Genomic DNA, 12,728 nt, shown 5'->3' with positions numbered 1-12,728 from the left:
TTCCTCTTAACCACTATCAAGGACAAACGAAGCCGGGTGAAGGATGAAACAAAAGCAAAGACCTGGTGCATGCATGTAGGTCAACCATTTCTTGAGCGGGCGACTCTCACCAAACACCGGCAGAGCGCTGCGATGCATTACATCTGCAAGGCAATGCGTGTGTGCAGTGTTAGGCGGTCTACACATTGGAAGCGAATCCACACGCCGCTCCGTGCAAGCGGGACATCGCTATGTGCATAGCGTTGTCTCGCTGACACACAGGAGCGGAGTGCGGATCCACAACAGTGTGATAACCGCGTATAGATAGATAGACGTCAGTCGCGACAAACATTTATGTCACTTCTTCTGACAACTGGGCCCTATTTCACAAAGTTAGTTTTAGTACAATTTCGCAAATCAAAACCGCCAACACTGTTCATAAGCCTGTCTTCTTTAGTCAAGCGTATGTAAATTGCACGAATGTTGCCGGTTTTGTCTTGTTATATTGTAGATTAATAAAATGGGCCCCTGCTAAGCAGGATATAAGCTATAAAAACAACACAGGGACTAGCACGATGTAAAAGCACATAAATTCTACATAGCAAATAGTGACTTTTTAGCACGTACATACTTGAGAACTACCAAGTTAACTGTGCAAGTGATTAAGGTAAGCTCATGTCACTACGTTGCGAGTATGTGTGTTAGAAAACTGACTACAAATTAATCTGTAAAGGTACTAAAATGTTGCTAAAAATTATATGTACAACCTAAAACTTTTTAATTCTATATTTTTAAGCTGCATTTTAATAGTCACCACAGCATAAAAAAATGTGCATATAGATTTATAGATCAATTACCAGGTGATGTATTTTGCGTGGTCGTATGTTCCATGTAGCCCTGTGAGGATGGTGTCGTACAATTACGACCAATGTCTATGTTCGCAGCAGGCCGCACCGGACGCACACGCCGTATAAGCGCGACGCCTCAGACATGTTGTTTTGATATCCTTTTCCTTCCCTAAATGCTCCATGATTGTATTTGCCATGTAGACCCTTGGGTATGAGTAGTGTACTTGCCTTGTGTCGATGGTCGCAGCAGGGCGGCGATGCTTGTGGTCACGATGTCCCTTTGAAAGCCACGCTTAACGTGTGAAGTTTGATACTGAGCGTCTACCGACGTCTTTGGCGGTCAAAGGATTAACCTATTCCTTCCCTAAATGCTTCATTATCGTGTTGTTTTATGAGTATGGCGGTGTGGTACCTGGCTTGTGTTTGTGGTCGCAGCAGGGCGGCGGCGGCGGCGCGGGCCGCAGCGGCCGCACGCGCACGCGGTAGAAGCGCGACGCGCGCGGCATGTGGTACCGGTTGCCGCTCTGTAACAAACATATTCCTTGACATTATATTGGGGCTAAACATTGTCAACAGCCCACTACAGAAGGCGTTAGCAAACTTAATAATAGTCAGTAGTTTACGGTTTGTCATTTTATCTTTTACAATAGGTATCTATACTCGGTCAAGCAAATCTTGTCAGTAGAAAAAGGCGGCAAATTTGAAAAATCGCGGGACACTACGGCTGAATTGTTTTGTTTACATTTCATCGTTGTTCGATATACATTGCTGCTTTTTGTTTGTTTCCTAGGGATACCATACTTTAGTTTGCTTTATATTGCTACTGACATATCCAGCTTGACAGACTACATTAACGTGGTTGAGGTTTTTTTTGGTGAGTTTTTCAGTATATGTATGACAATAAGCGATCTCCCCACTGGCGCCCCTAATCAAACGCGACGACAGTCTGGGGTCTATTGCATAATAAAATACAAGCTAATACTATTAGTGATTTTACATACAAAATAACTATGTAATAGTATTAGCTTATGCAATAGGCCCCAGGGGCCCATTTCTCGAACGGTATTACTCTTATATTATTAGTGTGTTCCCATGGTAACCAATACGACTTGACCGTTGGTGGACTAATAATATTAGTCTAATACCGTTCGAGAAATGGGCCCCTGGTGTCGTCAAACTGTGGATAGTGATATTACCTTCTTAGCGTAGCAATACTCCTTGGACTCGACGACGGCCACGGCGTAGAGCCGGCGGTCCGACTCGTGCCTCACTTGTATGCTGAGGTCGAGCGCCGGCAGACAGTCGCTGTGCACGAAGTACATTATCGACGCTTCCTGCAACCATTACAAGTTATATATAGCCGGTCAAACAACTTTGTCAGTAGAAAAAGCGCGTCATTCGAATTTTCTATGGGACGATAACCCTTCGCGTCTACATTTTTCAAATTTGCCGTTTTAACAGACGGAAATGGCTTGACAAACTATATTTGAAGAACTTTGCTCAACTTAAATAAATTTAGGACACTTTTTTATACCAAACCGGTGGCAAAGAAGCGTGCCACCCGCCTGATGTTAAGTGACCGCCGTAACGCCCATGTTTGCAATTTTAGTTGAGTCCAACTGCCGGGGTCTACTTTAATGGCAAGTTCTTGCCATACGTCTTATTCAACGTACCATATCTATTTTTTAAATGTTTATTTGTATGTATTGGTCATAAACATAAGCTCACTAAGGCGCACAGTTAAGTTACGCGTGGTATTAAATTTGCCTTGTCTTGTTTTAACTTTTCTTGTAATATGTATAATACTACGCTCCATATCTCGCATAAGCGTGTGCCTAGTCCGCATTGTCGGCTTTCAGATTAAACTTTACAGATATTGCAATCTAAAAGTTTAATTTTAGACCTTGTTTCACTATGTACATTCAGCAGCAGAAGTTGCTAAGCGGGCGACGTGTTCAAAATGATCATGACGCGACTTTATTGTTAAGAGAATAAGAGCGTGTCAAGGTAATTTTGAACACCTCGCCCCCTTAGCAACTTCTGCTGCTGACTGTACTAGATGAGTTCCGGATAGTGTATGTAGTACCTGCATGACGGTGTAGTTGTAGTGGTCGGGGTCCCACATGACGAGTACGGTGTGCCCGGGCAGGCAAGAGGATAGACTCAGCGTGCCGGCCGACAGGCCGAACGGCGTGTGGCAGCGCCCGCGTTTCCTGCCTTCGCGCGCCGGCGACGATGACCTGACAATCATAATATAAGTCAAACGTCCAGGCAAATCCAGGTAACCCTACGCCCTGACCCAACCCTTATTGATCTCCTGGTATCAAATAATGTTTGTTTACCTATATGATTCTACTAGTTTAAAGTATTGTATACAATAGTGATATATTCAAGCTTTTCAATTTCTTACCTCACTTAGGCAACTCAGCAAGCTTCATTGCCTAAACACGGTACTCGACTGAAAAGCTCTCCATTATATCACAATTATATAAAATACTTTTATCTAGTAGCCAATATCACTATCTCATTTGATCACTAGATTAGCAGAAAAATGGTACATGATGTGCATTCTACTTTTACCGACGTGTTAAAATGTAGTCAGCGTCGTTAGGCCGCCTTTACACCTGTAAGTTTTACTTACGTAAGTAGGGACAAAGCTATTTGTTAGAATGAGATAACGATATTCATCTCTCATTCTGTGGTATAGCTTTGTCCCTACTTACGTAAGTAAAACTTACAGGTGTAAAGGGGGCCTTACGTCAGGGGCCGGACATTATTTTTAAGTTATTCGAATGATAAATTAAACTATTACTTCCATATTCCGGCTGCCTGTCACCCGAGGAGTTGGATTTGTAATTACAAAAACTTAACCTACAGAATGTTATAGTCGACTTACCTTCCTTCACTGTCTTCCTCCTTAGCTTTGTCTGCTTCTTCGACTTTCTTTTCGAGTTCCTTCTTCAGATCTTGAACTTGCTGCTGTAGCAGAGCCTTCTCATTCTCAAGCGTCGCCAACTAAACAACAAATAACCTTGTTAAACAGATATTTCCTTTCACTAATGGTCGTCGAATCACCAATCAAATTATCAATCAACCAACATCGAGTGCACCTGGGATAAAGTCGAATTTACAAAGGTGTTGGGATAAGCCTCTGCGTATATGAGGTTCGAAGGTTTAAATTTGAAAATAAAGAAGAAACTATCTATGCACAAGTGTATAAAATTGATATGAAAATTGAGAATGCTAGGAAGCCTAGATATGGTTTGACTATACTACTTGTATAGTCAAACTATGGGCCCGATTCGGATTTTGTAATAGACATCTATTAGATATCTTTTAGACATCGCCATGATACGATAACGATATGATTAAGATCCAACCTGTCAAATTTGACATTTCCGCGATTCTGGAGATACTCTTGAACGATTTCCACACGATATTACTTAAGAGATCTAATTCACATCTAATAGATATCTAACACGATCTATCGTAAAAGTGGCATTGGTTGCCCGAATTGCGCTGCAAAAGAGAACTAGTTGAAATCTAAACTATAACGTATCTAGAATGGATCTAGTACGTGTCTTGTGAATATCTTGAAGTTCGAATACGGCAGCATATCACCTTATTGTTGATACTTTTGATGGAACGCTATCACAAGAGTAACGACATCGACATGGACTGGGACAAACCTGTGATCGCAGCAGCGGGTCGCAGTCGTTGGTCTCGGGGTCGGTGAGCTGCCGGATGGTGTCACGATACTTGGAGCACTCGCGGGACAGTATATGTTCCCGCTCGCGTAGCTCGTCCAGCTGACGATCAATGGATCTACTTTGATAACTACATGGACTGGGACAGACCTGTGATCGCAGCAGCGGGTCGCAGTCGTTGGTCTCGGGGTCGGTGAGCTGCCGGATGGTGTCCCGGTACTTGGAGCACTCGCGGGACAGTATATGTTCCCGCTCGCGTAGCTCGTCCAGCTGACGATCAATGGATCTACTTTGATAACTACATGGACTGGGACAGACCTGTGATCGCAGCAGCGGGTCGCAGTCGTTGGTCTCGGGGTCGGTGAGCTGCCGGATGGTGTCCCGGTACTTGGAGCACTCGCGCGACAGTATATGTTCCCGCTCGCGTAGCTCGTCCAGCTCACGAACAATGGATCTACTTTGATAACTACATGGACTGGGACAGACCTGTGCTCGCAGCAGCGGGTCGCAGTCGTTGGTCTCGGGGTCGGTGAGCTGCCGGATGGTGTCCCGGTACTTGGAGCACTCGCGCGACAGTATATGTTCCCGCTCGCGTAGCTCGTCCAGCTCACGAACAATGGATCTACTTTGATAACTACATGGACTGGGACAGACCTGTGCTCGCAGCAGCGGGTCGCAGTCGTTGGTCTCGGGGTCGGTGAGCTGCCGGATGGTGTCCCGGTACTTGGAGCACTCGCGGGACAGTATATGTTCCCGCTCGCGTAGCTCGTCCAGCTGACGATCAATGGATCTACTTTGATAACTACATGGACTGGGACAAACCTGTGATCGCAGCAGCGGGTCGCAGTCGTTGGTCTCGGGGTCGGTGAGCTGCCGGATGGTGTCACGATACTTGGAGCACTCGCGCGACAGTATATGTCCCCGCTCGCGTAGCTCGTCCAGCTGACGATCAATGGATCTACTTTGATAACTACATGGACTGGGACAGACCTGTGATCGCAGCAGCGGGTCGCAGTCGTTGGTCTCGGGGTCGGTGAGCTGCCGGATGGTGTCCCGGTACTTGGAGCACTCGCGCGACAGTATATGTCCCCGCTCGCGTAGCTCGTCCAGCTGACGATCAATGGATCTACTTTGATAACTACATGGACTGGGACAGACCTGTGATCGCAGCAGCGGGTCGCAGTCGTTGGTCTCGGGGTCGGTGAGCTGCCGGATGGTGTCCCGGTACTTGGAGCACTCGCGCGACAGTATATGTTCCCGCTCGCGTAGCTCGTCCAGCTGACGATCCTTTTCGGAGAGGAGACGCCGCGTCACGTCGTTTATTGTTATCTGAAAACGGTTGAATCTTTACTAATGTTCGTTGTTTTCATTGTAAAGTCAGCAGCAGAAGTTGCTAAGCAGGCGAGGTGTTCATAATTACCTTGATCCGCTCTTATTATCTTAACAATAAAGTCGCGTCAAGATTATTTTGAACAAATCGCCCGCTTAGCAACTATTGCTGCTGACTGTACTTTCCTGTCATCACAACTCTATAGTGGATACGTAAGGCGCCTTGAAAGAATGTAAATAAAAAATCCCGTGACTCGACAGTTCGCATAATAACATAATTTCATACATACAGCATTTTAGATGATTGAGTCAGTTGGTGTATTGTTTCCATTCCATCAGGAATAGGTAGTTTAATTATCTGATTCGTATGAAAAAAAATAAAAACTCGTTAATTTATTGGGTAAACGAGCCCTTAATTTATAATGTTTTATTTTTATTTTTTGCCGATTAATTGTTCAAAGAGATTAATTATTAATTCTTCTAGAAATACTGAACGTTCTTACCTGTTTCTCCGCGTCATACTTCGCCTTGAGCGCATTGATCTCCTCAGTAAACTTCTGCTGCAACTCTGCTGTCACCATGGCTACCGCCTCTTCCTTTTCCACCTCGGCGTTTTCTTTCGTCTGCATGACTATGGCGTTGTGACTCGTTATCTCTATCACGTCCGATCGCTCGATCTTCTCGAGGCTGGATTCTGATGGCGACCGGTCCATATTTGTTAGGGCTACGAGACGATATCTGTACAAAAACATACTTTATTAAGACGGTGATGACATTTAATATGTGTGTGGTCCAAAATCGTGGGTTTAAACGTCGGTTGTCATCGTTTTCGATAAAAAAATGCAAAAGATGACTAAAAATTCGGTCAGGATCCTTATCATACACAGACAAGAGGTTAATCATTTTAAATCATGTACTGACTAAGCGAATTCAGCTTCTCAGGGCAAATGATCTGGCAGTCAATGCCCCCCTCGGAGTAAGCACTCAGTTACTAAGTACACGTCTCTGATATTTCGGCCTAGCGTGCCACACGAATGCAACGACAACAGTTGAAACGGTCGCAGTAGTGAACATCGACAAAGAGTAAAGATCATTAAATATTTTGTTACTATAATGGTCTACCATTTCGACTAATTACAAACTTTTATGTAAGGTCCTGGCAGAATATCAGCGATATGGCTTGCCGCATCATCATGCTGAGCCAGCGCCAATTGTCTGCCACGACACATGGTTATGTCCTTTTATGTTTTTTTTTTGGTCATATCGTGTAATTATATAAGTTTCTCTTTTAATTTAAGCTGCATGCCAATGTTTAATAACTTTGTAATTACCATGTATGTTGTGGAAATAAATAAAGTGTTTATAATAAATAAATAAATATTATAATTCACATAAGAATGGTCTACAACACTTGGTTAACTTGTATGTAAAGATACGTTTTAGTTAAGTCCGTTTATTTTAAGTATGTTTTAGTGAGAGCGTTTAAGGAAGTAAGTGTTCATCTCAATAATATATGTACCTAACAATGTAAGCTATTATCCTGTCGCAAACTTCTGTTGTTTCTCCAATAAATAAAATAAAAATAAAATAAAATCTATCTATCTATCTAATTTGCCATAAATCTCACTTTCACAGAGATCATCAACTAAAGTTTACAATCTATTATAAATATAAATTAAATTATGAATATTGAACGACCCTTACCTTGAGCGCAGCGACTCGATCTCTGCTTTGTATTCCAAGTGCATTTTGTCCTGCGTCTCTTTCAACTCCTTCTGTTTCTGAACATCAGCATCTTCTAGCTTCTTCTCAAACAACTTAATCTCCTCTCTAGTTTTCTCTAATAATTCTTTTGTACTGTTGTGCTCTATTTCTAACCTTTCAATATCACTTTGGTGGAGTGTTTTCAATTCTTCCTTTTCATTCTTTAAAGATTCTATGACGTCATCTTTACCATCGAGAGCTGCCTTCATATCGCTAAGTTCTAACTCGTGGTCCACGGTCAAGCGTTGCGTTTGCTCGCGAAACTTCAAAGCGTTATCTTCGCTCTCTTTCTGCCACGCTTCTAAAATTTCTATATACTTTCCTTTTATAAACTTCTTCTGTTCGTCAATTTCTTGTTTAAATCTAGCTAGTTCTTCGCGAATTAGGACCATATTAACTCTACATATGCCATATAATTTTAAGAGGAAGTCTTGGAGCCTTTCCATATTTATTTTGTGAGTATCCATATTATCCTACAATGAAAAGGAACAACATTATTGTATTCTATAACTAGGCTGTGTCGGAACAAAATAGCATGATTCATAGACAATGATGCATTCTTATGTGATAGTAGGTATGATTTTAGTACAAGAGACAGGGGACAATTGATCATATAGGCAGCTTGATTCTTTAGAAATAAAGTTACATAACAAAGAATTACCATTAGATCTTAAATAGCAAATCTTACGCCTACCGTAACGAATTAGTATTGTATACTTATTAGAAATTCTTTTTTCAAAGGACCATGCCTCCTCCAGAATCAATGGTCCCCAGTCTCCCCTACATGAGGTACAAGCGAAATCATAATAGAGCGCTACAGTATAGCTGGTACGGGGCCGGTGAGACAGGAGCAACAAAAACAACTATAGTGTCTCTAATAAGACCTCTCTACGCCAACCTTGAACTTGCTGAGAACTTTGACCTTAGTTTATCGATGATCAATCGGGCATGACTCGCCAATCTAGCTCGCAAAAAATCTGATTCGCCGAAGCAGATGTGATTATAAAGACTGCAAAACTCCATAGAAAGTTGCGTTCAAAACAGAAATATAAAACACTCGAGCGAACTCTATGTGGTACTTTGGAAGAGGACCCCACTCCTATTTTAATGCTATATAGTGAATATCTAGGTGAGAGCTACTAAGTGGTGCTATTCAAGTGGCACTCTAAATCCCAGTCCCATACACAAGAGAGACACATTTTGAGGCTCAGACCTCGCTAAAGTGAGAAGTGATCTTTAATTTCAAAGGAACGCAACTTTGTATAAAGACAATCTTCATATTTCACTCATCTCTCGTCACCTTAGATGCATGAAGTATCAATATTCAATACTCATACTAAAACAACCAGTGACACCCAAATTCACTTTATATTATACTTCGTTTTTTTTAGGATTAGAAATTTGGTAAACAATCTTGATGTGTCTTTTAATTGAAAAACACATTTTAAAAATAAGTTACGGTAAATATGCAACAATTATGAATCTAATACGATCTTTTATAGTAATAGTTATTGATTTTTAAAAAGTGTTTTTCAATTAAAAGACACATCAAGATTGTTTACCAAATTTCTAATCCTAAAAAAAACGAAGTATAACAATTTATATCGTCGCAACAAAGTCCTAATTTCAAGAGAACTTAGTTGGCACTTGTTTCAGTATCAATATGATACTTCATCTAAAGGTATACGACGTCCTTATAAAAATCCAGATGCTTAAAAACCCAGAGAGGTCCCACCAGAACGATGTTTACGGGCTTAGATTGACCTGTCCTTCGTCCCGACCCCATTCCAAGCTGGACGGTAGCGACTCCTCGATGTAAAACTCCGAGTTCTCGAACTCGTTTCGCTCGTCCGCCTCGAGTATAACGGGTAGGCGCACCTCTGTCACCGTCGACACGGCCATGGTGTCCGGGACACATATAGTTGAGGTGTCCACTCTCTGTTTCTGTGATGTGCTCTGTCGGCTGAGACGCTCAAAGTCGCCTACGTCTGTTTCCGATTCAAAGTCCCTGTGTAGAAAAGCAAACAGAATTTTAGTACAATAATGATTATAATGAACATAAAATGCCATAATTGAAGGGATGTTTACAAAAACAACATAACTGCTTAGAGCGGTTGACACTTTTTTAAGAACATTGTTAATCGTTTCAGGTGTCAACCAGTGTAGTCAGTTATGTTGTTTTTGTAAACATCCCTTCAATTAGCAACTCCAGTATGTTTTTCCACAAGATTACTTACTTCTCAAAATCTACTTGGACGTCAATATCTCTTTCCTGGTGATCTGAAGAACTTATCCTGCAATATAAAAAGTATGAATAAGTTTTTTTTTTGTTTTGTTTTAAAATCGAACTAAACAAAAAAAAACAACTCTATTCCAAACGAAAGAAACATAAATTACATTGAAGTAATTAGTATTAGGAATGTCTATTTAGTTTCTTACATTGCTCAACAGTTTATCAGACATCTTTTACAAAAGCAAACATCTATCATAATCTAGCAAATCTACACATCACAGAATCATTTTGCAGCTTTCGTTTGTAGATAAAGTGGTGATACCTACTAACATCAACAATGTACTTAACAGGGATGTTGCGAACATCCGCATCCGCAACCGCGAAACTTCCGCATTATTTTCAACATCCGCATCTGCATCCGCATCCGCATAAAATCGAGGCGGAGCTTATGCGGATGCGGATGTGGAACATGTCGGTACAGGAACGTCTTAGCATCGGCGTAAGTGCTAGACTGCTAGGTAATTTAGTAATTAGCCAAAAAAACCTATTAGAAAAGAGCAGTCAAGCGTGAGTGGGACTTAATGTACGGGACCCTTGGAACGCGAGTCCGACTTGCACTTGGCCGGTTTTTTGAAATAAAAATTACTAAAATGTAACATTTGACGTTTTTTATGTACCTATCTTGACATCCGCATCCGCATCCGCGGATGTGAGCCTTTAAAAATCCGCATCCGCATCCGCATCCGCGGATGTCAAAAAATCGGCATCCGCAACATCCCTGGTACTTAAACAGCAACATTCTTCTACGTACCTTTGCTGAAAGAACTTAACAGTCGTCTCCATATCATAGTTGGGCACATCTTTAGCCAACTGCGGGAACGCCGTCGCTATAAGCTCCACATCCTCAGCCGTGACCTGCGGCAGCCGCGCGTCGAACGCCGGCGGCGACTGCGTGGCGAATGCCGGCGGGAGCTCAGTCATGCCCGGGAACAAGCTTTTGAGGAAGTGCCCCTCGAATAGGCAGTTGAAGTCTTGCCGCCGTATGATCTCTTCTTCGTGGATTTTTATTAGTTTCGCCGCTAAGTCTGTTGCCCACTGAAATGAATAGTCACATTGCATTGGCATTACATACAATTACTTATTTGCTTTGACTTTTGGTGGCAAATTGCTTCGTTAAATTTACTGAATTGTTCCAATATAACCATGAATAAAGTTTACCAAAGTTAGCAATCGATTACCTATTTAAAACTGTGACTAATCGATTGATTTAATAAATAAATAAATATTATAGGACACTTTTTACACTAATTGACTAAGCCCCACAGTAAGCTCAAGAAGGCTTGTGTTGTGGGTACTCAGACAACGATATATATAATATACAAATACTTAAATACATAGAAAACAACCATGACTCAGGAACAAATACCTGTGCTCATCACACAAATAAATGCCCTTACTGGGATTCGAACCCAGGACCGCGGCTTCAAAGGCAGGGTCACTACCCACTAGGCCAGACCGGTCGTCGATTTAGTTTCGCATAATGCGCGTTATAGGTTCTCGGGTGGCATCGAACTGAGGGCGCCGCAAGGAAATTCTCCTACATCAAAGATGAAATAGATACAAATGGAAAATAAATCGGTCATGTGCGAGTCGGCCTCGCGCACGCCAGGTTCCGTACTATTACGCAAAAAAAACGGCAAAACAATCACGATTGTTGTATGGGGTTTTAGTATTTGTTGTTATAGCGGCAACAGAAAAACATCATCTGTGAAAACTTTTGAGGAAGTGCCCTTCGAATAGGCAGTTGAAGTCTTGCCGCCGTATGATCTCTTCTTCGTGGATTTTTATTAGTTTCGCCGCTAAGTCTGTTGCCCACTGAAATGAATAGTCACATTGCATTGGCATTACTTAGGTACTTATTTGCTTTGACTTTTGGTGGCAAATTGCTTCGTTAAATTTACTGAATTGTTCCAATATAACCATGAATAAAGTTTACCAAAGTTAGCAATCGATTACCTATTTAAAACTGTGACTAATCGATTGATTTAATAAATAAATAAATATTATAGGACACTTTTTACACTAATTGACTAAGCCCCACAGTAAGCTCAAGAAGGCTTGTGTTGTGGGTACTCAGACAACGATATATATAATATACAAATACTTAAATACATAGAAAACAACCATGACTCAGGAACAAATACCTGTGCTCATCACACAAATAAATGCCCTTACTGGGATTCGAACCCAGGACCGCGGCTTCAAAGGCAGGGTCACTACCCACTAGGCCAGACCGGTCGTCGATTTAGTTTCGCATAATGCGCGTTATAAGTTCTCGGGTGGCATCGAACTGAGGGCGCCGCAAGGAAATTCTCCTACATCAAAGATGAAATAGATACAAATGGAAAATAAATCGGTCATGTGCGAGTCGGCCTCGCGCACGCCAGGTTCCGTACTATTACGCAAAAAAAACGGCAAAACAATCACGATTGTTGTATGGGGTTTTAGTATTTGTTGTTATAGCGGCAACAGAAAAACATCATCTGTGAAAACTTTTGAGGAAGTGCCCTTCGAATAGGCAGTTGAAGTCTTGCCGCCGTATGATCTCTTCTTCGTGGATTTTTATTAGTTTCGCCGCTAAGTCTGTTGCCCACTGAAATTAATAGTCACATTGCATTGGCATTACTTAGGTACTTATTTGCTTTGACTTTTGGTGGCAAATTACTGCGTAAAATTTACTGAATTGTTCCAATATAACCATGAATAAAGTTTACCAAAGTTAGCAATCGATTACCTATCTAAAAACTGTGACTATTTGACTAATCGATTGATTTAGTTTCGCATAATGCGCGTTATAGGTTCTCGGTT

General features: G+C 41.7%; 1 protein-coding gene across 1 annotated transcript in view; it reads right to left on the bottom strand.

The window, feature by feature from the left end:
- Positions 1 to 12,728, bottom strand: part of LOC134648092 (RB1-inducible coiled-coil protein 1) — a 47,072-nt gene that overhangs the window by 2,732 nt on the left and 31,612 nt on the right. The window contains exons 11-21 of the mRNA XM_063502554.1: positions 10,672 to 10,955; positions 9,865 to 9,921; positions 9,506 to 9,635; positions 7,568 to 8,100; positions 6,367 to 6,601; positions 5,693 to 5,863; positions 3,724 to 3,842; positions 2,914 to 3,067; positions 2,024 to 2,161; positions 1,240 to 1,351; positions 63 to 143 (exon numbers count right to left, since the gene is read on the bottom strand). Coding sequence (XP_063358624.1) covers positions 63 to 143; positions 1,240 to 1,351; positions 2,024 to 2,161; positions 2,914 to 3,067; positions 3,724 to 3,842; positions 5,693 to 5,863; positions 6,367 to 6,601; positions 7,568 to 8,100; positions 9,506 to 9,635; positions 9,865 to 9,921; positions 10,672 to 10,955 — 2,014 coding nt within the window. The remainder of the gene's footprint in view (positions 1 to 62; positions 144 to 1,239; positions 1,352 to 2,023; positions 2,162 to 2,913; positions 3,068 to 3,723; positions 3,843 to 5,692; positions 5,864 to 6,366; positions 6,602 to 7,567; positions 8,101 to 9,505; positions 9,636 to 9,864; positions 9,922 to 10,671; positions 10,956 to 12,728) is intronic.

This window comes from Cydia amplana, chromosome 5, assembly GCF_948474715.1.
Source record: "Cydia amplana chromosome 5, ilCydAmpl1.1, whole genome shotgun sequence".
NCBI lineage: Eukaryota > Metazoa > Arthropoda > Insecta > Lepidoptera > Tortricidae > Cydia > Cydia amplana.
Note: the sequence above shows the minus strand (reverse complement) of the source record. Positions and strands in the feature narration are given on the sequence as shown.